This window comes from Anopheles funestus, chromosome 2RL (genome assembly GCF_943734845.2).
Source record: "Anopheles funestus chromosome 2RL, idAnoFuneDA-416_04, whole genome shotgun sequence".
NCBI classification, from domain to species: domain Eukaryota; kingdom Metazoa; phylum Arthropoda; class Insecta; order Diptera; family Culicidae; genus Anopheles; species Anopheles funestus.
The window spans coordinates 74,804,263-74,830,179 of NC_064598.1; the positions used below are offsets into that span (position 1 = coordinate 74,804,263).

The 25,917-nt window shown below is 42.8% G+C and overlaps 1 protein-coding gene across 5 annotated transcripts; it reads left to right on the forward strand.

The window, feature by feature from the left end:
• The first annotated feature begins 1,833 nt into the window (after positions 1 to 1,833).
• Positions 1,834 to 25,228, forward strand: LOC125761147 (sodium/potassium-transporting ATPase subunit beta-2). Of its 5 annotated transcripts, none has more exons than XM_049422040.1 (8): positions 1,834 to 1,951; positions 4,419 to 4,972; positions 12,843 to 12,983; positions 13,060 to 13,182; positions 13,265 to 13,428; positions 13,520 to 13,630; positions 13,697 to 13,865; positions 19,600 to 25,228. In XM_049422040.1, the coding sequence occupies exons 2-8, from the start codon at positions 4,843 to 4,845 to the stop codon at positions 19,701 to 19,703; spliced, it is 942 nt and encodes a 313-aa protein (XP_049277997.1). In that variant the 5' UTR covers positions 1,834 to 1,951; positions 4,419 to 4,842; the 3' UTR covers positions 19,704 to 25,228. The 5 variants fall into 5 exon arrangements, with proteins under 5 accessions (XP_049277997.1, XP_049277999.1, XP_049277996.1 ...); XM_049422042.1 differs by lacking the exon at positions 1,834 to 1,951 and adding an exon at positions 1,986 to 2,101; XM_049422039.1 differs by lacking the exon at positions 1,834 to 1,951 and adding an exon at positions 3,257 to 3,390.
• Positions 25,229 to 25,917: the final 689 nt, after the last annotated feature.

The following is a 25,917-nucleotide window of genomic DNA, read 5'->3' on the forward strand; positions in this document are numbered from 1 at the left end:
TTGGGAAATTTAGCAAAATTTTATAAATTGATTAATTTGAATGCGAATTTGTTGAAATAAGTTTCTTTTCACTCAAATAATGCTTTAAATAAAAAAGAATAAAAACTGAAAAAAATGCGAATTTGTTGAAATTCGTCACTGGGCTTAAAAAACTTGCCTTTCCAATCGACTTTATCAAAACAATAAATTTATTACTTATTATAATTTTCTTTGTTTAAATTAATTTAATTTAATTCAAGATTAGCGCTACCGGCTCGATTAAAAACGTAAACAAATGTTGCAACGAGAAAAGTTAAACAACCTTGAAGTCGCGGTAGAATCGCAAAATTATGTTGGAAAATTAAGCAAACGCTGTAAAAATTCCCAAACGCGACAATTGCTAAGCATGTAGTGACGGGGTTACACTAAAAGCTTCCTGTCCTGACGTTAACGCAACCAATGATAGTTATTTTTTTCTTCTTTTCATTCGTCCTAACGTTTCATTCAATTTCCTGTTCACACCTTTCCTGAACACATTAACTCTTAGTTTCTTTTTCTTCGTCATCTTGTTCTTCTTCTTTTTCCGTCCACATCTTGGCCCCTTGCCAAACGGTACACCGGTATGGCCTCGAATGGATTTCCGGCTTTCGTTAGCGCTAGCGAAGTGGCAAACGAATTTATCGAACACTATCACTGGAGGTGTTTCCTTTGGCCTTTCCTCGCACTAACACAACCAACTCAACCTGTAACACATCCTGCCCAAATAAGGAAAAGGTGCAAAAGGCACGGCTTTTGACGGTTGGTGAATAAAATATGCTCGAAGCAACCGGAAGTGATGACGCTGGTCTTGTTCGATCGACCAGGGGAAGGACAAGAAAAAAGAGGAAAAATTAACACTCACCGGCAATGGAAAAGCTGTGGACGACTATGTGGAGAATGATTACATAATTGCTGCCTGATTGGCGGAGCGGAGCGCAACATTTATACAAGCAGATAGTTGGTGTTGAAAGGAAAGTTTGATCAAGAGGGACATAGCGCCTGTTAATGCTGTTTTTGCGATGTGTCGATTGAAAGGAAACGAAAGAAGGTTTTTTTTCTCCTTACTGCCAAAAAATATCAGTCATAGAAAGGAATGAAGAAGTCAGGTTAAGCTATACGGTGGCTCAAGGACAGAACGAGCCTTCCTGATAGTGGCTGAGTGCTAATCCTACCGCGTGAACGTTGTACGTGTATTGCTGCAGAGAAAACTAATGGCGTAACAGCTGAGGTATGACGTAATGGATTTTGGAACCGTAGCACATCCCATTCTCTCACATTGTTGGGGGAGAGTTTTTTTTCTCGATCCACTCCACAACACATTTCACGAAAAGGAGGTGTTCCTCCCTAAATACGTCAACCACACACATACAAAAGCGGAGCAAAGAACAAACGAAAAAAAAAACATTTGGATGAGTTCTGTTCTCTTCCTCGAATCGAATGAGCCCCGCGCTCACTCATTTCTGTGAGTGAAGGAGTGTGAAAATGGCACCCAGCAAGAAGATGGTGAGCGGCTGCATCCCACACCGATGGAGGCGCACGGTGGGTCAAGCAAATTGGAAGCAACTGATGATTACACAATCACTGGCGTCGCACGGTGTTGGAATGAAAAAAATTAGAGCACGAACTTACCTCTCTCTCGCTTTCTCTCTTTCCCTTGCTCTCGTTTCTTTTTTGTCTCCTGTAGCGAGGATCCTTGCATTATCCAGTGTGGAATATCTTCCTGGAAAATAGGAGCGTGAGTACCTACGAGAATATTAATATTTGGAGCGAGAGAGAGAAAAAGAGAGAGAGAGAGAAAACGAAGGATCGCTATACGTAATTGTAGAGGCGGCACTCACCTGGTGCCATTTTTTCCCTGCATGAAACAATCCTTGGGAGCCGTCGAAAAGGCCACTTGCATAGAGTATTCGGTTCTATGTGGTCATAGTAAGAGGTTAGCTTTTTTGTGCCGAGCCTGTCGATCTGGTTAAACACTTAGGCAAATAGCAAAACGCAAATTAGGTTACCATTTCGGGTGAATAGGGAAAGAAAAGGCGTGATATAAAGGATAAATAGTGACCACAAATTTCCATCGTGGAAAAAGGTTTATTTTAGAGTTTTGTGGACGCGTTGTGGTGGGATGGTGATGGAAGTCTGCTGTAGAGGAAGGACACATACATACCGAACAGAAGATGTACAAAAATGGATCACAAAAAAAACAATCACATGGTGCGATAGTGGTGGAAAACAAAGGACAAATTGTAAAATATTTCAACCCCTCCGAAAGGAAAGGAAATAATTATCGATCCCTGTGTCATAACTCGTCCTGAAGAGGACCAATGTGTGTGTGTTTGTGTGTGGCTGTGTGGAAGTTGTGTTCCATTGTGCGTGATAGCATAGAAGACGAGCGTGACAAGAGAGTCATGCGAAGAACAGAGAAAAAGAAATACCATCCTTTAACGTCATTTACAAGGACCTCTGCGGAACGATTTTCCGTCCCGAATTTGGAATCACATTGATCCATTATGGACGAATTCTGGCTCCAGTCCGTCTACGGAACGTGCCTCCCTTTGGTACCCCTGCCCTGCCTGCCCACTTTTCGTCCGACTTTTCACCCTTGTCGATGTCCTCCAAAACTTTTGTCATACGGTGGACGTGTTAGCCCTCGCTCTGTCTTACCTTCTATTCGTTCTATTGGTACACCAATACACCTGCTGTGGGTGTGTGCGAATATAAGGGAGGCAGAGGGGGTTCGAGGGAAGTTGGAGTGGCAAGAAGGAGGCTGTCCTTGTGTCCGTGGTGTTGCTGGTAGTGTTTCAGGTCTCTGCAGCACCGATCGAAAGCGGCAGGCATGCGCACAAATGGTTTGCGCGAATTTATTTTTTCGAAATGAATTTCTTTGCTTAACGTTTTTTTCTTTCTTCAATGCCTCTCCGTTCTGGACGCATACTCACGGAGCGTAGTGCGCTCATTCCTCCATTTGCAAGGAGGATCCTCACTTTTTTGCGAGAGTGCGAAAATGCTCCAACAGAATGTTGGAGCAAATGGAGGTTTTCCCTGCTGGAGAAGGAGAGAAACAGATGACAGAAGAGAGAGAGAGATAGAGAGAGAAAAAGATTGAGAAAGAGAGTTCACCCTGCACTTATCGGACTGTGTGGAGCAGCAAGCGAACGTGAGAGAGAGAGAGAGAGAGAGATCGTGCGAGCGATGAGTGAGGCCCCCCTTTTTTCCGAATCTCTTTAAGGGTTGGTGGATAAATAACCAAGGCAGTTGGCAGCATGGTGACTCGTTTTCAGAACCGCGACTGAATCGGTTACAGGCGTATCGTAGCTGCTTGGTTTTCGAGCGCGCTTGTTACGCACTCTGTAAAGGTGCTTTGCGCTGTGTGTGTGGGTACGTTGTGTGCTGCAGTTGTGTGCCTTGTGTAGGGGTAGAACTGGTGTAACAGTTACTACAGGATATAAGTGTTAATGTGTCTTTTTTTTCTTCTATCGCACGTGAAAAGTGTTAAACTTTCGACAAGGACACAAAACAAGTAAATCGGTAGTGACAAAAAAGCTGGATGCAACTCACTGACTAGTGACTAGAGAAAAAAAAGAAGTCGATTATACTCTATTGTGCTCTCGATACTTGTGAATGTGTGGGTATGTGTGTTCGTACTTGATTTGTATGTGGCGTTGTATGAGAGAAACTTTTCCTGGAGCAAAAGCTGCAAGGACAATAGTGGGAAAATTGGAGAATTTTCCACAGGGTGAGAGAGAGAGATGTAGATACAGGTGAACCTTTTAGGTTTCTCAACAAGTTTTTGTTGAACTCCTTTTCTATTTAGGTAGCCGTGATTAAAGTAATACGGTTTAAGTTAGACTTCACAGTAAAGAAGCAATAAATGTAATTATTGTACGATTCTTCCCGCAGAATCCTTCCCGACCTGTGAGAGACGATGAAAACTGAGTGCATACACACATATACACATACACACTGTCCCGATTGTGTGAGGATATTAGGGGGGGTTTGGGGGATGGGGGATGATGGTGCCGAAGGGGACAAGTATGACACCATAAAGACGTGCGCTCGCGCACATTGCCTTTCGTTCGAAAGGTGGTTACATAAAAAAGTCGTACCGAACATCCCGGTTCGACTTGAGGTCCTTGTTGGGTGAATATCCTTCCCTTTCGTAACGGTGTTGTACAGAACTAGTAGTTGTTTCTTGCACCATTATCATTCCATTCCCTTCCCAGGGACGATTGCAGCATATTTGTAAAAAATTGTACCATTTTTTTCCTTTTAACATTTTTTCCCCATTCTTTTCCGTATTTTGTCTCGCTGTGCTGTAATCGGTGATGATTGGTGGGTGATGGCTAAACCGTAACCGTACCATTGACATTTCTGCCGCCCGATCAACACACACGCACGCGATCCAGTTTGGGGATTAGAGAGTTGGTGCTGGGAACGAGTTTGCTGCTGTGTGCTGTGTGTGTGAGCGTTCGCGCGCGTGTTTGTGGATAACCGAAAGCGGAAGCGGAAGAGCAAGAAAGCGCTATAGAGAGGAAGCGAGCGAGAGAGAGAGAGAGAGCGCGCGAGAAAGAGAGAAGAGTGTTGATTGGTTTGTGGAGAGTGGTGCATCGAATTGCAAAGAAGAAAAAAACGGAGTGTACCGTGGTGCGAAGGATCAAAGATCGATCGATTCGGCCAGTAACGGAGGGGTGGCCGATTTGCAGGACTGCGTAAGAGCGAAGTGATCGTCCTAGAAAGGAACACGTCCGCACCAGGACAACAGACCACTGCCAACGTGTGCACAGCATTTAGACAGCAGCAGCAGCAGCAGCAGCAGAAACAGCAGCAACCATGGCGGACAAAAAAGTAGCGGAACAGTACTATGCCCCACCGCCCAAGCTGGGCAAATGGGAAGGATTTAGGACGTTCCTGTGGAACAGCGAAACCAGCCAATGCCTTGGCCGTACCGGATCCAGCTGGGGTAAGTAGTGGTTCAGCACAGTAGTGATAGAATATGTGTTCCCGCGTATCATTGTAGTGGTAGTAGTTTACCAAAAAACCATCCGCCATCCTGCTCTGTGTGTCTACGGGTACAAGGCAAAATAGGGCGCAGCCATATTGGATTTTGTCCAACCATTTTTTTTTGTTGTTGTGTGGAATGCCAGCGGTTGTGGGGAAGGGGGCCCGACAAGGGCACTAAGCTTCACTCCTCGTTTGCGATAGTACAGCAGCGCCATCAAGTGTCCTTCCGCGTTACTAAAACGTACGAATAGAAGGAAGTACTACACCGTGGACGAGCGAGAGCTTACCGTGTGGTGTGAGTGTGCGAGATGAGCGAATCCCTTAGCACCGAGAGACGCTCAGAGCAAGTGAAGTGAAGAAAATGGGAAATCCTCTCACGAGGATTTTCACTAGCCTGCTACGTTTTTTTTTGTATTTGGTTTTTGCTCTTGTTGTTTGCTCTTCACGTCGAGCAGTTTGGAAAGCTGGTTACATAAATTTTTACTTTTCCACACACACACACACACACAGAGTCGTTCGATTGGTGCTTTGGGGCGCAATTGGGTTCACGTATTAATCGCCTTATGGAATTGTTCTGCCGTTTTGCCAGGATGGGTTGGAAAAGATGGAAAATGATTAAAGAAAGAAAATGTTCCCCAGTACCGTGTGCATTACTTATGGCTGTCGTACTTTGGTAACAGTACTTGAGCTGCATGAAAAATGGGCCTTAATGTTATAAAACCAACAGGGACAAGCGACCACCGTGTGAGTAAGCACACACACGTATGAATATATTATGTTATGAGTTTAGATTTGATTGATTATCCAGCCTTGAAGTAGCTGGTTAGTATATTTTTCTTCCCTTTTTGCATTGTTGCTAGCAGCCAAGCGAACAAGAAAAATTGGAAGGACAACGAACAGCAGGAGCGCTTACGCAATCTACAAAGGTGTGCCAAGTGTTTGGATCCCTGCTAGGGAAGGGTTATAGTGCTTGCCGTTATGCTACTTGCAAATTTCGCTTTAGTGGATATACCTATTTGTTTCCAAAAAAACAACTAACATTTAATCTTAATAACCATTCTTATTTTGTTAGTCTTATTAAACTCAAAAATTCAATTTTTTTGTACTCAAAACTCACACACACGTTCAGCACACACGTTTGAAATATGATTGACTTTGTCTGTTTCTGGACATGTTTCAATCTGTATGTGTGTGTGTGTGTATGTTGAGTACGAAGGCAGTGTTATGTAATCGTCTTCACACAGTTAGCCAGCCTGACCTCCAGCGTAAAAGCTCCGTTCGCATTCGCCCAACATGTACGATTGTAACGCTTTGAAGGATACGCCAGTAGAGGAAGAAGGAAAAAAAACAAAACAAAACCAAGACATTGGCTGCGGGGCTGTGTGTAATTTTTCTACCAAAGCTTAACAATTATCGTAATTCGTACATGTCGCTTCAGTTTCCGGATGCGACAATTCACCGACACGTGAAGGCGATACGATTAGGTGAACCGGATCATTACATAAGCAGGTCTCGGTCTCGGTTCCCCCCTTAGTAATATGGTTGACTGCTGTGAATGAGAATTCTGATGTGCGAATGCTTAATTTGATAAAGCGTGTTGATTGCAGGTGTCAATTTTTGATGTCGCTACGAGCAGGGGAGATTTGAATGATAATTTGGTGTAAAATTGAGGGTTGGGAAAAAATGTTGGACTCTCGAATGAAAAAAAAAATGAGATTGACCCTGGGTCATTAAACATGGATTATTACTATTATTGTATCCATTTCAAAATTGTGGATTATGTAACTCATGTAACTCATAAAAGAAAGAATCAAATCCGCGGTTTGATTTCTGCTTCTCTGTCGTGTGGTTTTATTATTAATAAAAAGTTTCAAACGACAAACCAGCCATGTGATGTATGAGTAAGCAATTTTAACCAACGTCACTATATTGTACCGTCGCACCAATGTCGCACATTGTAGAGTGAATCGAATAACCCCGTCTCGTATCGTATCGAGATACCCCCGTACCATTCGTCTGAGACATAGTTATGCATCGCAAACATATTTGTTATTTAAATTGAAGCGAATTGAATTTCAATGCTGCAATGGCTCGAACGGTTCGGTTCCGAGCCGAACCCCCCGCGCGAACGTCCTCTGGTGGAAGGGTTTTCGACGAGCCTAGAGAACATTGATGAGACAATTAAAGAGGTTAACATGTGGCTGTGTGTGTGTGTGTGTCGGTAAGAGGACAACTGCATCAAGGAAAATGGTTTTAGTACAATTGGTGTAAATTCAGAGTCCACAAAAAAGTATTAACTTTTGACAGTTGTAGAACAGTTGCAGAACTGTCAGAATGTTAGTATGTGGATCTATGTCTCCACATCTTACTTAGAACAACCAATTGGTTGAAAACATATTCCCAACCCGAAACTTTTGCAACAATGATTAAATTACGAATCCTATTAAGCACCACGATCGATACGGCCAACACCAGGGCATGCATCGGGCAGGTTCGAATATTCCTTCCCTACACGTAACGATGGGTGAACAGAATGGTAGCAGAGAGTCTTCATGCAAACCAAATTCTACCGGAGCACGAACGGCGGTATGCGCACCAATTGCTAAATTTAATACTTCGTAAACTTGCTCCGATACTGTAGTATCCGCTTGGTTTTGCCTGGTTGCCATCTTCCACCTACCACCTTCCACCATTGCCACATAACTGCCGTGAAGACCTGAGACACCGCGGTCGGTTCAGACGGTTTTACGACACGGGCACGACATGATCCCCAGTGGGTGTGTGTGTGTGTGTGTGTGCGTTCCGCATTGGAGCAAGGCGGTGGGGGGGCAGTTTTGGTGGAACCAGGCACGTTCCATAAAGCACTGTGTGGGGTGGTAAGGGGATGGAGCAGAGAAAGAAGAACAAGGGAGTTCCGTGCGCCTGCGCCCTACCTATAAATAACCGTGTACACTTTACTTTTTCCAATAAACGATATTTTCACCTCGAAGGTCCGAAGACGGCGTGTGTACCATGAAGATGTTCTTGAATCATCGGAACAAAACTCAGCAACAAACAAAAAAAAACCCATATTCTACCTTGGAGTTGATGGATGAATTGTTTCGGGGAAGTTATTGCATCGCTACCATGCAGCGTTATATGGTTAAGATTTATCAAGCATCGAAGTCTATCGATTTGCGACTTCCAACTGCACGAACCGGTTTTTAAGAGGTATTTAATTTGTGTCATGAAAGGCTGAATGGGAGTTCCACGTGCTTGTTTACACAGTGCCATTCCATGAGGGGCGAGTGTATCATTACGGTGTGTAGTTTGTTTTCTCCAATTGAACAAATCCAATGAGCTGTAGTCGTTCTAGACTGTGAATATAGGTTGAACAACGATCAGCGATTCTTGCGAGGTCACAACAATACCAACACACAGCTGTGTATCTTGCACACCGGTTTTTTTTTGCAACTCTCTACACCTCTGTCTCCAGGTCTTTTTTTTCCTTTAGCGTGAAAGAAAACGGAATAGAAACGGAATAAAATTAACCATCCAAAGGAAGGACGGTGTATGAAGGTGTTTCGTGTAGTGGAACCAGTTCTGCGACTTGAAGATATCTCCAAGCGAAAACTGACGTTTGGGATCCGTTTGGCGCTGCTTATTTGACCTTAGAAAAGATAGTCACAAGATGAGTACCAGATTTGGCTACTCAGTAAGAGATTTTGTGAGGATTAATCTCCTACCATTTCAGCGTTGCACCTGACGGCTACACTTGACGCCTTGAACCAGATGTAATGGTTGTTAGCTCAACAAAGTTATTAATATACATATCGCACCGAAAATAATGATGCTAGTCTCGGTCCCTCCAAAGCTATCTCTCTTTCACGCCCGGTTTGTTTGGTATTCATTTATGCCGATCCAGTGGTCTGCCGCTGGTCGAAGAAGTCATCCGTACGTAAACGCGTTCACCAAAATATCGCAAATCCGATGCTGACGCTGCTCGTAGTGGTGGCGTTGATGCGGCTTCAAGTTCGACGCACACTTTGAGCGATGGACGTTACCAGATCTTGTTTTCATTTTCTTTGGACTGGTGTCTTGGGTTAGGAGGAGATATTCACTCAGAGACATAGAGAGTTGATGTCTCATACGCTTGGTGTTTAGCTTTTTGCAAAGTTTGTTTTATTGAAGTGAATTCTTCCTTCTCGCAGTGGATGGTTTGGGGGCGAAACCCTAATGGCTGGCTCCACTCTTCATCTCCTGTCTAGTTGTTGTTTGTCCACATTTGCAGTGATGGTTTGGTGTTCGTGAAATAGGATATGGCTCTTATCAAACCAAACAATCTCTGTGCTGACGTAGCTCCATGGTTGGGATAAACCGGAAGTATTCCCTTTAGTGGATACTACGTTGAAAGGAGTAGGTAGGGCTCTTTTTACAAGTTCCAGCGCAAACTATAATGATGATGATAATGGTTACCTGATGAGGTGATTGGATTCTGACGGTTATCAAGATTCAGTCTGTTTGTACAGGCACACAATACAGCGCTCCGTATAGGCCATTAGATATGAATCGTCTCCCCACCACGACACCCAAAACGACCGAAATGCAAATAGCTTATCCCCCACAGCCCTTTTTTGCCGGAACCACTCGATATTCGATAGCACGATAACGCCTGTCACAGTAGAAGCAAACATCTACTGATAAAAAAGGTGGCATGTCGCGTCCGCCCGCTACTGTAGCGCGACATGGCGTCAATGAATTCCATGACCTCATTCGGTATCCGAAGGTCCACTTCGCTTTGATGGTCGGAACGTTGGCGAAATTTTTATCAGAAACTTTGGCTGTACATACATATATCAGTACATGCTGTTTCTGGCATTAGTTGCCTATTCGCTTCTTCACCATAGCCATAACATGTTCCGGCACAGCACACACAAAACGTGACGAACGTTCTGAATGATTCTCGGTCGATGAGTTTTTCGTAGCTCGTGGGCAGTTTTATGTTCTACAGTTTTTGTGTGTATGTGTGCGTGTGTGGTTTTTTTTGCTGTGTAAACAAACACAAACAGTGTTTCCAGTCGTTGTGGTAATGTAAACAGAACACAAAAGCATTGAATGACGAAACGGGGTAAAGAAAGGAGAGACGTGCTTTATTGTGAGTAATATGGTTTTCTGTTTGTTTCATTATCAACTTTGCGAAGCAGACATTTTTGTGAACGGAATTCCCTTCTCCAATTACTAGCTTAGGGACCGATTTTTTGTTCACTGTCTGTTGCTAGGCTGGGTACAGTACAAATAGCTTATAAAGAATAAGGAATTAATATTGAGACCCATGTCGCTCGACTCACAAAATCGAAAGCGAAACAATGAGATATGCTTAAGGGTGTTATTCCTTGGATACTTCTGAGCCTCTCCGTGACTTATCGCACTCACCAACCAACGATGACGGGAATATGCGATCGATTTGATATTTCCTTCCATTCTTATCCGATTCGGGAAGAAATATGTCAGCGAAGCGTTTTCTGGTTGTTCGCTTTCGTAGACATCTCAATTAAGTTCCACCAACACGATGCACAACTACGACACGCAACTTTCCCAATGCGCGAGGATATCGGAACGGAGGGACACACACGCAACCGGAGACAATTAAGCGTTTGGGTTGGGTTCAATTAATTCACTGTAGAAACAATCAATAAGCATTAATTTCAATTGATCTCCCGATGCGATACGCGGACCGTACCGTACTTGTTGGAGCACTTTTCAATAATCGATCCAGTTAAGCTGGACGAACCTGAGCGAACCAACTATCAATGTCTCTACGTCATCAATCACGGCGGGCGCTATAGCGATAGGCTGCATTGTACTTACGTTGCCAAGTGAGAACCATACCGAATGATTTATGTACTTGGCTAGAATTAATTTATTTCACTCTGTTGGGGCGTTTTTTATTAGATTGCCAGTTAATATTTTGTGGCAAGCAGCCGAGACATTTACCTTTCCCGTACAACAATGTAAGATAGAGCGGACGGTAGAATTAGTTGAGAAAAAATCCCCAAAAACAACGACACGGCGCGAAAAACAGAATGACAGGTTGACTGGTTGGGGAAATACGGTACAAGTACTCACCGTGCACTAAAATACCCGAACAACTGTCGCAGTAATACCCAGTTAATGTAGTCAGAATGGTGGTTTGGTATTATTGAAATTCCCCACTAAAGCACGTGCTGCTGCGATAGGAGCAACTATTCCGTGACTTTGACAGTTGTTGCTTTCAGTGATGAAATAAGTAACCGATCTTCATGGTGATGGTGATCACCACATGGTGTGTGACTGTTCTGCTGCAATTCTCTCCAGCTATCACTACGCCTTATTAGCACGCTTGATTTGTACACTGTGTGCTGTAGTACTCAGTTCGCCTTGTTTCCACCCACCCCAGTCAGAAGTCAGAAGCTTGCGTGTGACCTTCTGGGTTAGTGACGAGATTCTCGCACATGGAATACTGCCACACTTGCGGGTGTCTAGGCGACCTTAGGCAGTTAACTAACGAGTGTAGGGGCAAAGCAAACGCAGTCGTTAAACAGTCGTCACGAGCGGGCGCCTTCGGGTGGTTCGTGTTAATTGCTGAATAATGATTGACGGTTATATCTTGTTGATGAAAATTGATATTTTTCGACAGTGTGTGGAAGAAACGAACAAAAAAGACGCACAGAAAGAAATTGAAAAAATCGCTTATATACTACTAGCAATAGCTAAATAATGTTGAAATCAATTTTACTCTATTTTAATAGAGCAGTTAAAGCAGGAAAAAAAACTCGCGTTGCTCCAAGCTAATAAGATTCTATTCTCAAGGCAGCAATGCAAGTTTTTACATTCCCGAGAGTCTGTTTTTTTTCTTCTTTCTGCTAAAGTCTGTTCCCCGCGGGGATATTCTATTCACAAAACGTCGCGCATTCCCGGACGGGTTTGAATAGGCTGGAAATGGCAGCGACAGCCAGCCCTGATTGCGCTGTCATGGTCAGTGTTTGTGAATGCAGCAAACAAGCCTGCAGCTGTCTGATCATACCACGTCACATGGCACGCTTATAGTTAGCTGGGCTTTGGCACGACCATATCCGAGTGTATGTGTCGTTGGTTGGATATAGGACACTATGATATAAATAAGCAACACCAGGTCATTCCATGCTCCTGGAAGCTTCCAAGTCGTATACGACCGAGTGTTGTCGAGAATGGCCCCTGGGAATGATTTTGTTTTACGAGCGGGTTATAAATGAAGGCGCACAAAGTGCATAACGGATGAGTCAGCAGAGCCCTCCACGCGGGAAATGGAGGCTGCTATCAATCAGCAAAGTTTTGGATTCAATTACGAACGCCTTCTAACGGACTGTGGTTGAGCAATCTGCTCACAAGACTTTTAATACACTGTGCAGTGCCGGAAGAGCCTGCAGATGTTGGACGGTGTGTGTGTGTTTTTTTTTATGTCACACGTGTTATTAGTGACGTAAATGATGATAGATAGAATTTCACACGTTTCATCTGGCTGTCACATGCACGTCTGTAGGGCAACGGTTGTGTCGTGGCCGTTTTGAAGGCAGCGATATTTATAGAAAGTCACTTAAGCTGATGAAGCACCGGTTCACGAAGAAAATGCGCTCTGGCTTAACGTGACGGAACGAACGTTTCCTTTCCATAATGCGGATTGACGGTGGTTTTATTCTGAGCTAAATTTGCATATAATAAATATACACATTTCATGTGCGTCACCGGAGAACGTACGAATTGTCAACACTGATGAAACCTTCATTAATCATGTATCGTTGTGTGTTTTCTGTCCATTTTCTTTTTTTTTGCAGCGAAAATCCTCTTCTTCTATGTGTGCTTTTATGCTGCCCTTGTTGGATTCTTTGCCGCGATGCTGGCAGTGTTCTGGCAGACGCTAGATATGCAGATGCCTAAATATCAACTTGACAGTTCATTGATTGGTTCGAATCCAGGTAAAGTCTTGGCGTTCTACTACGCGATACTAGTAACAGATGTCACTAATTCCTTGTCTTATTTCCAAACTCACAGGTTTGGGCTTTCGACCAACACCGCCAGAGTACCAGAATGTGGAGAGTTCGTTAATCTGGTACAGAGCCTCCGACAACGGAAACGTTGAGATCTGGACCAAACTAATCGATGAGTTTTTGACGCGTAAGTAATACTATTAGTGGCCGCAATTGTACGAGCAACTAAATGTAAATTCTTGCCTAACCTTATACTTTTACAACTGCAGCTTACACGAAAGAGGAAGACAACCAAGTCGATTGCTCGTTCGACAATCCGCCACCGGAGGGCAAGGTTTGCAAAGTTCCTATGACTAACTGGTCCCCGTGCGTCAAGGATAACCGATACAACTTTAAGAAGAAGAGCCCGTGCATATTCTTGAAGCTGAACAAGGTGAGTTTAACGATGGCAAACGGGCGGTTTGATTGTTTTAATTAATACATCTGTTTTTCTTCTCTGCCGATCGTGTGATTGTGGCGATCAGATCTACAACTGGGTACCGGATATGTACAATACCTCGATCAACTTGCCGGAGAAAATGCCCGATGATCTCAAGGAGCACATCCGTGGTGAGGAAGCTCGAGGAAACAAAAATGTAAGTGTTTTAGAAATGATCGCATAACAGGGCTATTTCATTTCCATCGTTCATTCGCTTTTGCAGACTAATGTAGTATGGGTTTCCTGCGCCGGTGAAAACCCTGCCGATAATGAGCACATCGGTGCCATTCAGTACATCCCGCGTCGCGGATTCCCTGGCTATTTCTTCCCTTACAAGAACGTTGATGGATATCTGCCGCCTGTAGTAGCGGTCTACTTCGAAAAACCAAAGAGTAAGTATTTTTTAATTGTATAGATGCGTATGACAAAAACAAAGAAAATATGTTAAGGCAATATTATGTAGTTAGATATTTGCTTTATTTACTTGTTTTGATAAAATATGCAAAATACGTTCAACGCGCTAATGTATAGGACCAACGAAAAACTTACGTGCCTTTTTGTATGCAATTTTAAGTCGATGGTTATTTTTGAAAGATGGTTTCACATAAGAAAAAAGCCCGGAACGAGCTTGGGAACGAGTAACTGCAAAACCAATATATTTACTTGTTGTTATTAACGTACTTGGAGAAGTTACAGCACTAAAGCCTCTAGTTGTACTGGTGACAGAACGTGGAGTCGTCGACGAGAATGGGGTTACGGTAGGGAAGAGCGTTATTGTTGGCCTTACTGAAGACGATCTTGTAGTTGATCCTGGGGTTGAAGGGGAAACAGTTCCAGGGGATGAGGACATTGTCGTGGTTGATGATGTAGTGGTAGTCAATAATGTTGTAGATGATGTCGACGAAGTAGAAGATGCAGTTGTAGAGCTGGTGGTGGCAGAAGTCGTAGGAGAAGAAGCTGTTGTCGATTCCGTTGTAGATGATGTCGATGAAGTAGAAGAATCAGTTGTAGAGCTGGTGGAAGTCGTAGGAGAAGAAGCTGTTGTCGATTCCGTTGTAGATGATGTCGACGAAGTAGAAGATGCAGTTGTAGAGCTGGTGGTGGCAGGAGTAGATGTAGAAGTTGTAGTTGAAGCCGTTGTCGACTCAGTTGTGGAAGGCATCGATGAAGTAGAAGAACTAGTTGAAGAGGTGGTAGTGGCAGAAGTCGTAGAAGAAGTAGCTGTTGTCGATTCCGTTGTGGAAGGCGTCGATGAAGTAGAAGAACTAGTTGAAGAGCTGGTAGTGGCAGAAGTCGTAGGAGAAGAATCTGTTGTCAATTCTGTTGTAGATGATGTCGACGAAGTAGAAGATGCAGTTGTAGAGCTGGTGGTAGTCGTAGGAGAAGAAGCTGCTGTCGATTCTGTTGTAGATGATGTCGACGTAGTAGAGGAATCAATTGTAGAGCTGGTGGTGGCAGGAGTAGATGTAGAAGTTGTAGTTGAAGCCGTTGTCGACTCAGTTGTGGAAGGTGTCGATGAAGTAGACGAACTAGTTGAAGAGCTGGTAGTGGCAGAAGTCGTAGGAGAAGAAGCTGTTGTCGATTCTGTTGTAGATGATGTCGACGAAGTAGAAGATGCAGTTGTAGAGCTGGTGGTGGCAGGAGTAGATGTAGAAGTTGTAGTTGAAGCCGTTGTCGACTCAGTTGTGGAAGGTGTCGATGAAGTAGACGAACTAGTTGAAGAGCTGGTAGTGGCAGAAGTCGTAGGAGAAGAAGCTGTTGTCGATTCTGTTGTAGATGATGTCGACGAAGTAGAAGATGCAGTTGTAGAGCTGGTGGTGGCAGGAGTAGATGTAGAAGTTGTAGTTGAAGCCGTTGTCGACTCAGTTGTGGAAGGCATCGATGAAGTAGAAGAACTAGTTGAAGAGGTGGTAGTGGCAGAAGTCGTAGAAGAAGTAGCTGTTGTCGATTCCGTTGTGGAAGGCGTCGATGAAGTAGAAGAACTAGTTGAAGAGCTGGTAGTGGCAGAAGTCGTAGGAGAAGAATCTGTTGTCAATTCTGTTGTAGATGATGTCGACGAAGTAGAAGATGCAGTTGTAGAGCTGGTGGTAGTCGTAGGAGAAGAAGCTGCTGTCGATTCTGTTGTAGATGATGTCGACGTAGTAGAGGAATCAATTGTAGAGCTGGTGGTGGCAGGAGTAGATGTAGAAGTTGTAGTTGAAGCCGTTGTCGACTCAGTTGTGGAAGGTGTCGATGAAGTAGACGAACTAGTTGAAGAGCTGGTAGTGGCAGAAGTCGTAGGAGAAAAAGCTGTTGTCGATTCTGTTGTAGATGATATCGACGAAGTAGAAGATGCAGTTGTAGAGCTGGTGGTGGCAGGAGTAGATGTAGAAGTTGTAGTTGAAGCCGTTGTCGACTCAGTTGTGGAAGGCTTCGATGAAGTAGAAGAACTAGTTGAAGAGGTGGTAGTGGCAGAAGTCGTAGAAGAAGTAGCTGTTGTCGATTCCGTTGTGGAAGGCGTCGATGAAGTAGAAGAACTAGTTGAAGAGCTGGTAGTGGCAGAAGTCGTAGGAGAAGAATCTGTTGTCAATTCTGTTGTAGATGATGTCGACGAAGTAGAAGATGCAGTTGTAGAGCTGGTGGTAGTCGTAGGAGAAGAAGCTGCTGTCGATTCTGTTGTAGATGATGTCGACGTAGTAGAGGAATCAATTGTAGAGCTGGTGGTGGCAGGAGTAGATGTAGAAGTTGTAGTTGAAGCCGTTGTCGACTCAGTTGTGGAAGGTGTCGATGAAGTAGACGAACTAGTTGAAGAGCTGGTAGTGGCAGAAGTCGTAGGAGAAGAAGCTGTTGTCGATTCTGTTGTAGATGATGTCGACGAAGTAGAAGATGCAGTTGTAGAGCTGGTGGTGGCAGGAGTAGATGTAGAAGTTGTAGTTGAAGCCGTTGTCGACTCAGTTGTGGAAGGTGTCGATGAAGTAGACGAACTAGTTGAAGAGCTGGTAGTGGCAGAAGTCGTAGGAGAAGAAGCTGTTGTCGATTCTGTTGTAGATGATGTCGACGAAGTAGAAGATGCAGTTGTAGAGCTGGTGGTGGCAGGAGTAGATGTAGAAGTTGTAGTTGAAGCCGTTGTCGACTCAGTTGTGGAAGGTGTCGATGAAGTAGACGAACTAGTTGAAGAGCTGGTAGTGGCAGAAGTCGTAGGAGAAGAAGCTGTTGTCGATTCTGTTGTAGATGATGTCGACGAAGTAGAAGATGCAGTTGTAGAGCTGGTGGTGGCAGGAGTAGATGTAGAAGTTGTAGTTGAAGCCGTTGTCGACTCAGTTGTGGAAGGTGTCGATGAAGTAGACGAACTAGTTGAAGAGCTGGTAGTGGCAGAAGTCGTAGGAGAAGAAGCTGTTGTCGATTCTGTTGTAGATGATGTCGACGAAGTAGAAGATGCAGTTGTAGAGCTGGTGGTGGCAGGAGTAGATGTAGAAGTTGTAGTTGAAGCCGTTGTCGACTCAGTTGTGGAAGGTGTCGATGAAGTAGACGAACTAGTTGAAGAGCTGGTAGTGGCAGAAGTCGTAGGAGAAGAAGCTGTTGTCGATTCTGTTGTAGATGATGTCGACGAAGTAGAAGATGCAGTTGTAGAGCTGGTGGTGGCAGGAGTAGATGTAGAAGTTGTAGTTGAAGCCGTTGTCGACTCAGTTATGGAAGGCATCGATGAAGTAGAAGAACTAGTTGAAGAGGTGGTAGTGGCAGAAGTCGTAGAAGAAGTAGCTGTTGTCGATTCCGTTGTGGAAGGCGTCGATGAAGTAGAAGAACTAGTTGAAGAGCTGGTAGTGGCAGAAGTCGTAGGAGAAGAATCTGTTGTCAATTCTGTTGTAGATGATGTCGACGAAGTAGAAGATGCAGTTGTAGAGCTGGTGGTAGTCGTAGGAGAAGAAGCTGCTGTCGATTCTGTTGTAGATGATGTCGACGTAGTAGAGGAATCAATTGTAGAGCTGGTGGTGGCAGGAGTAGATGTAGAAGTTGTAGTTGAAGCCGTTGTCGACTCAGTTGTGGAAGGTGTCGATGAAGTAGACGAACTAGTTGAAGAGCTGGTAGTGGCAGAAGTCGTAGGAGAAGAAGCTGTTGTCGATTCTGTTGTAAATGATGTCGACGAAGTAGAAGATGCAGTTGTAGAGCTGGTGGTGGCAGGAGTAGATGTAGAAGTTGTAGTTGAAGCCGTTGTCGACTCAGTTGTGGAAGGTGTCGATGAAGTAGACGAACTAGTTGAAGAGCTAGTAGTGGCAGAAGTCGTAGGAGAAGAAGCTGTTGTCGACTCAGTTGTGGAAGGTGTCGATGAAGTAGAAGAATCAGTTGTAGAGCTGGTGGTGGCAGGAATAGATGTAGAAGTTGTAGTTGAAGCCGTTGTCGACTCAGTTGTGGAAGGTGTCGATGAAGTAGACGAACTAGTTGAAGAGCTGGTAGTGGCAGAAGTCGTAGGAGAAGAAGCTGTTGTCGATTCTGTTGTAGATGATGTCGACGAAGTAGAAGATGCAGTTGTAGAGCTGGTGGAAGTCGTAGGAGAAGAAGCTGTTGTCGATTCCGTTGTAGATGATGTCGACGAAGTAGAAGATGCAGTTGTAGAGCTGGTGGTGGCAGGAGTAGATGTAGAAGTTGTAGTTGAAGCCGTTGTCGACTCAGTTGTGGAAGGTGTCGATGAAGTAGACGAACTAGTTGAAGAGCTGGTAGTGGCAGAAGTCGTAGGAGAAGAAGCTGTTGTCGATTCCGTTGTAGATGATGTCGACGTAGTAGAGGAATCAATTGTAGAGCTAGTGGTGGCAGGAGAAGATGTAGAAGTTGTAGTTGAAGCCGTTGTCGACTCAGTTGTGGAAGGTATCGATGAAGTAGAAGAACCAGTTATAGAGCTGGGGGTGCCAGTAGAAGTAGAAACAGAGGATGACTGAGTTGTGGATGGTGTCGATGAAGTAAAAAAACTAATCGAAGAACTGCTAGTGGCAGAAGTCGTAGGAGAAGAAGCCGTTGTCGATGATGATGTTGACGAAATAGAAGATGCAGTTGTAGAGCTAGTAGGAGTTGTTGATGAAGGAGTGGTTGACACAGTTGTAAACGACGAAGAGAGATTAGAAGAAGCAGTTGTTGCTGTGCTAGTGGCAGAAGTCGTTGAGGAAGCAGCAGTCGACTGAGTGATGGACGTTGGTTGCATGGTTGGCGTGGTTGGTGCTGGAGTGCATTTTATTACTACTTCCACGTTACTTCCTATTATGAAAGACCATTTCAGGTCTTTTATTTCGATTGTTGTATGCAATTGTCCAATGCCCCCTCGTACAAGTTTCACAGCCAACTCACTATTGTACCTATGAGGTGGCGCTTCAATCCGAATGTATTGAATCTTATGCGGTAGAGGCTGTAAAGGTCAGAAAACACGGTTACATTTTTTGTTAAAATTCACTTTCTGGATCTATAACTTTTGCAGTCAAACCACTCACATTATCGAACGTAAACAAGACTGGATTGCGCAAGCCTTTGAGAATGCGCTTTTTATAGCATATTTCCTGTTGCACATCTGGTGTCCCAAACGTAATGACATTGGCACTTACACAAAGACAACACACGGAAAGCAATAGCGCGGAAGAAAGTAGATGCAATCGCATGATCATTACACTTGCCTTGACCGTAACCGACTGACGGCCGAACGACCTCGGTGGTGATTATATCAATTCCCTAAAATACCCAAAATTTTTAAACCGGTTTTTTGTCCCGAAAATCACAACTGCAACGGGATTCTGCATTCTTGGGTGAAAGCAAAGTTAAGCGGCTTTATGTTGAAGCTGTTTGCAACTAGTACCGCTATGCTACAAGAACAAGGATATATGTCAATGAAACCGGTTTGGCAAATTTTTGGTACAATCCAACCGGTTCGTGGTATGAAATACGCCCTTTTACTTTTCAGGAGCAAAGCAAGAGTTCAAGGTTTACGATCGCTGGAAGAGTGATCGTATAATTTAAATATAAGATTACAGAGGTCGATAGATTGCATAGTTTCAGGCGTTACACGCATTAAAGGGATTAAAGGGATTTAAAGGCGTTAGGGATTATTTACACGATTACTTCCGAATGTACTTTAATTAATGTTTGTAATGCTTCTTCTCCTCTTTCCAGCTGGCGTACTCATCAACATCGAGTGCAAAGCCTGGGCCCGCAACATCATGTACGATCGGGCCGAGCGAAGAGGGTCCGTTCATTTCGAGCTGATGATCGATTAAATCGGTGGCTCGACCGTGACAGTTTAAACAGCGAATACCACCAGGGTCATTTCGCACATTTCGCCGGGCGCACGTGTTATCATCGTTTTTTGTAGAGGGAGAAGCAGAGTGCACCGAAGTCCGATCGTCGGTACGCGTGAGAAGATGGTAGTGAGGCAGAAGGCACAAAGCAGGCCTAGAAGTATCGAATGAGTTTACGCTAGCGTTAGGACAACCGCAGAACAAGCAGCAACAGCATCAGCAGCAGCAGCAGCAGCAGCAAAATGTAGTACGCAAGCAGTCACGTGGAGCGATTTGTTGGTGGAGCAGAAAGTCGAAATTCAAGAGAGAAAAAAAAACAACACATTACGAAAACACCCAACTGACGAGCGTGCGATACCAAGCAAAAGCAAAAACCAGAAACATTAAAAATCGTCGCGTTGCGAGGGCTGAAAGCGCGAAAATCAAGGGCATATATAAAACACATTGTAGTAGGCGACGGTGTGTGGCGTAACGTTTGAATCATTTGGCTAGGCATTTTATACTTTTCCTTGTACTTCAGCTACTATCGGTTGGTGAAGATTGTTGTATGATTTTGTTATTGCAATAGTATACATAATACCCGCGTTAAAAAAAAGCAAAAGAAAACAAACTAATAATAAAAGTAAAGGATTTAAGACCATCGTAATAACTGTAGGTAAGTTGTACAGCTAATTGCAAACAAAACAAAAAACAAAAAACAAAAAACAAGAAATCCCCGGAGGCATTCCGCTCTCTGCTTGAGTCAAGTAAGTCAGGGCAAAACAGCAAGCAAACATAATGAACAAAAACAAACCAAAACCTAAACCTGCGACACCGATACACGCGATCTGCGTACTCTAACGGTAGTAAGGAGAGCGAATGTGTTCTTTAGGTGCAGATGCTAGATATAGTGACACACAACTTTCCGTATAACTCCACCTACACCTCTTAAACAGCATAGCATGATCTCTGGCAAAGAACATAGTACTAGACAAGGTATAAAGCAAATTGGGTGACAGCAACCGGAACCGTATGATAAAAGAAAAGGGACAGGGTTCAACATGTTCCCCCGTTTCGGTTGCCGCGTCCTCGTATCTATGTCGATTCGCTTCTCGAGCCCCGAAATAGTCTGCAAATTGTAGATCTAGTTGTGAAAGATTTGAGTCAAGAACCCGTACATCAGCAAAAGAAAACATTAAAAAAAGATGCATCAACCATGGAGCAATGTAGTTTGTATCACACGCTAAAACTTTCTTCTCGTGCCGTACTCACAAACACACACACACACACATAAATACACACACACATACACACAAACACATATACATGCTGTACGATGGCCATAGGCCGAAGGGCCGGGTAAGGATTTCACGCCCCCCCTTTCCTCAACATGTACGATGTACTAGGCAGCAGCTAATAAAGAATAAAATAAAGTAATAAAACACACTCAAAAACCATAAAACGAAAAAATCATGGAAGATTTCTTTCATCTTGATGGCAATTTGGTGTGCTATCATACTTTGTAAGCGTGACTGACTGCGTAACTACTCAGCAGTGTTGTAGTAAGTAGCGCAAAACGATCACTTACACCGATTCACACTGTGCGCTTTATTTGATTTAAGTAAGAACACAACTACACAAAAAAGGGGTGGCTAAAGAACGATTTTGCACCAGATCTGCTAGTGAATCATGTAGCGATCGATCGTACGAGATGAGCTACTGATGCTCAAAGATCAAAGCAAAGCAACACAAAACAAATTCATTAAAAACCAATATGAAGGGCCTCTTTCTATTCTTATCACTCACTGCCCAATGAATAAGTTTAAATACAAAAGAACGTAATAAATGAAACGAAACCGTGAACAACGTACACAGCCACACGTATATACAAAACAAAAAAACTTCAAATGCATAGCGATGTGATGTGTGAAAGAGTTTGTAGAGGAAACAACGTAAAAATCACAATATATAAACCAAACAACAATACTCGAGAGGTGAAAGAAAAACAAAAATCGAAAGGAGTTGTTAAAATAAACACAAGTATAACTTTGTTAAAATAAAACCCTCATAGATGGTAACAAATCGGAGTAAAGAACGATGCGAAAGTTGAAGTTGAAACACAAGAGCGAAACTAGAGGTAAAAACAATTTTCAAACAAAGAAGAAAAGTCGAGTGTTTACACACATGCACACACCACGCGTACATAACGTTTGTGTTCGTAGTGGTTGTCGCCATTTTAACTTGCCATCAAACGTGTACTAAGATACTGTTCCATGCGTACTAAACATCGTTACAGGTGTTTACCTTCATAGATTCAATTCTCCTGTCTGTGTACTAACAGAAGCACCCTTGTTGGTATTAGATTCGTAAAACGACTTCAAGACTTCCATGATGGTTCTGGATTCGAAACACCTTTAACGTTTATAAACTCTTGATAATTGATCAATGGACAAGTAATATGTTATCACTTACACTGTGCATCGTAGCTTCTTTTCACATCCCCATTTTTTTTTTTTGGTGAATTGTACTCGCATGTACGTGTGTAAGTGACTCTGTGTGTGTGTGTATATGTTTGCATATGTTTTGTCAAGCTTCGTCAGCTGCATCCGCAAGCTAGGTTAGGGTTATGTTTTCACAATAAAACAATGTAACGAAAGTGTTAAAGCGAAAACCCCCCCCCCGAAGCGTTGTCATTTCGTTTGGTGTGTATTGTTGTGCGAATGGAAAGTTGTTTCGAACATTTCGAACATTTACGAATTGATCACCAAAGCCATATTGCACCGGTGTTCAAATGTTTGGTCAGCAAGTTTACTCGATAGCTCTGCACAGGGGTCGTTGCAAGTTGGTGCAGTTTTAAATCGAACATTGCAAGCAGAAGATAAAAAGAAAATCATGCGAACGAAGATATAAGCATCGAACAAAAGTGTTAAACCAATGCAAATGAGATGAAAAGCGAAAGATGCAAAATAGGCTCGCATTGCTCATGTGCGTATAACTAATTCCAAAAATACATTAAAATCTGGAGCAAAGTTCTACAAAACATCTAATACACGCATCGTACCGTTGATAAACCACAAGAAACAAAAACAAAACAAAAACTCACTACCAAACACATAAACACACACATAGACGCGCATGCGAAAGGTGTTAAGCGAGTGTCGTACAATAGAACGTAAACGTACTTTTTTGGGAGCTTAGGGCATCTGTAGGAACACAAATGAAAATTACGAGTTATAAGTATTTTTTTAAGAATATAAGGTATAAAAAATCGATCGAACGATATGTGTACTACACACTCCCACACACACATACACACATTCATACACACATCCACTATCAAAATGGTGCGGGGTGCGCGCAGGAGTAGCGTGCGCATGCGTGTTGGTATGAGGATGCGTTTGCGTTTACTGACGGTGGAACCCTTTGTTTAGGTAGTATATTATGAGCGCCCGGTAAATGGGAAATAGCAGGACGAGAAGGGGGCTTAAGGAAATTATTTATTTAGGGTAGCATTTATCTCGTGTCTTGTTAAGTTTTTCGGTGTCATCCAAATGGTCGCCGGACTGTTTTTTCGCATCGTCATCGTCGTCGTTGTCGTCGGTCGTTCGTGTTTGTACGCGCGGCACGCTGCACGCAATATATACGCATATAGGTATTACATGTTTTCACTACAACGTGTGGTTAATAGCAATGCTAAGTTCGGTTTTCGTTCTTTAAGTGCAACGGGTGCAACATTGAAACGTACATCCTTTATCTGCCCCCTGATTCTGTGCATTCTAGCAGCAGTACTAGCAGGTAGAAGCCACACATACATGTGCAGCAGCCAGATGGACGCGTGTGTAGTTATTTGCGAACGCAAACTGTGGGCAGAAAACTCGTATGAGACGGTAAACGAAATAAAAAAAAAAGAAATACAAAAGAAACAAAACCCTAAACAGAATATAGCGCTAAATTTTAATTAACATTAACGTTACAAATGGTAAAAGAAGAATAAAAGAAACAAAAAAAAAAAACAGTCGCAAACCGCAGGAGGAATAGATATCTCTAACTTAGTGAAAGAGATGCTGAAGCAGAAAAATCTATTGTTAGTCGAGAATATTTACTAGGATACCGATGAGTTGATGGCATAAGTGAAGAAAAACAAACCCACAACAACCAAAATCCACACACACACACACACATACACAAAAATACAAAACCTACACGGATACATACAAGACACAGATGATAATGAATAAAACCTTCTAGATATAAACAAACAAAAAAAAACATGTCGTTGAATAATAAAAGTAAAAGTAATACATAAAAAAGCAGAAACAAAAAGTCGTGGGATAGAACAGCAGCAAACAAAACACACAAGGCAGTACACACATCTTACCTTGCAATACTTCACACCAAAGCACACGCCTAAACCGTGTGGCGCTAATCTACAAGACCATTACCACACGCATCTCTATACACGCCACATTCATATAGACAAGTGCACACAAAACTCACCCAACACACACACAAAAAACACAAAAACACACACACACACATTAGTTTAAATACCTGTCGCCGGGTAGTGTCGCTTTTCGAGAACCGTGAAAATAAAACCAGAAAAAGCAAAATACAAATCACGCAAAGCGAGCAAGTTTTGCAGAACAGTAAAAAAACATACACACCCAATACCACATTACTTAATACTATAAACTATAAAACAAAAGAAAGCCCAATAAATTGCAAATGAAGAATGATAAACAAAACAAAAAAACAAAACGTTAGAGAATTCGAGAAACAAAACAAACAAAAGAACAAAAATAAAAGAGATGAAAAAAAAATCCAAACGCTTTAAGCGAGTGGCGTTTGTAATGCAGCTTTTAGTTTCTTACACACTCTGAAGAGGGAAACCATTGCGGGAATGGAAGGAACCAGTAAAAAACAAGCGAGCGAAAAGTAGTAAAAAATAAAAACAAACAAAAAATATATTACAACCTGTTACTCGAACGAAGGCTATTGAAGATCTATTTGAGACAGACCACCCACCACATTAATAACACAAGAAGTAATCGAATTCGGGGAAGATGGAAGCAAAAAAGCGAAAAAGCAAACAAAACAAAAAAACAAGCATAAACAATTGAGAGAACAAGGTAAAATCTTTTTTTTTCTGTTAGTATGCAACACGCAACACGGGAGTTCTAGGCGATTGAATGATTGGAAATGGCGAATGGCTTTGTGCAGGCAGGGCAGGGAATGGTGTTCAAGTTTGAGGTCACAAGTTCGAACAGGATTACCACACGTTGAGCATGGTTCGCAAGGATGTCGGATGAACGGGGCGGGGAAGATGAGAAGGACGGGCGTATGGAGGGTGTATGGTGTAGCGGAAGAAAGAATGGAAAATCACATCACGGAATGTTCGTAATGGTAGTGTGCGGAGCGAAAGCGGAAACGGGAGGCTGAAAAAGGAATGTAAAGCTATTAAATCTTTTTAATAAACCAATTATTGAAATAAAGAAGAAAAGTCCGTAGCGACACACATCTCTGGATTTTGTGCGGCTGTCAACGTTATGCCAGGTGACGCGGGGCAAATGGCGAAGGATTTGAAGAAACATTTTTTTTTTGCCATGGGATTGTTCGCAATTAGTTGTCCGAAATATTACAAAATTAATAGTACAATTTATTTTATCTAAAATCACGAAAGTCAGTCAAAGTCGTCCAAAGTATGCAAAATAGGTGTGAAATTGAAAGAAAATATTTTTTTCTTTACGGGTTTATTTACGGTTTTCTTTACTGCTAGGCGCTTTATTATTTCAAATACATTCACTATTATCTGATTTACTTATCACAATAATTTTTGTTTGGTGTGCATAGCGCATTCGATAATATATTTGAAATATCTTCTTTCGTCTTTGTTACCATCGTCAGTGGACATTAAAAATTTGTTATCTTCACCTGCTCCAAGGAGTATTAAAGTTGAGTTAATATTACTATCTTACTGGTATTGCAAGCTCGAATCCAAATATCGTTTGTGTTTACTGTTGTAACATTTAAAATCTTTTCTTGTCTCTCTACTTCCATTAGTGTATGTGTTGTAAGCATAGATGCTTCAGTCATTCTGTTTTGTCGCTTGGGAATTTTATATCATCAACCGGTTCACCCAAGACTTGAACCAGACAAAAACGTTAGAAGTTGGAAACACATTTTTAGGTGTTTAAATAAATTTGCAATCAATTTA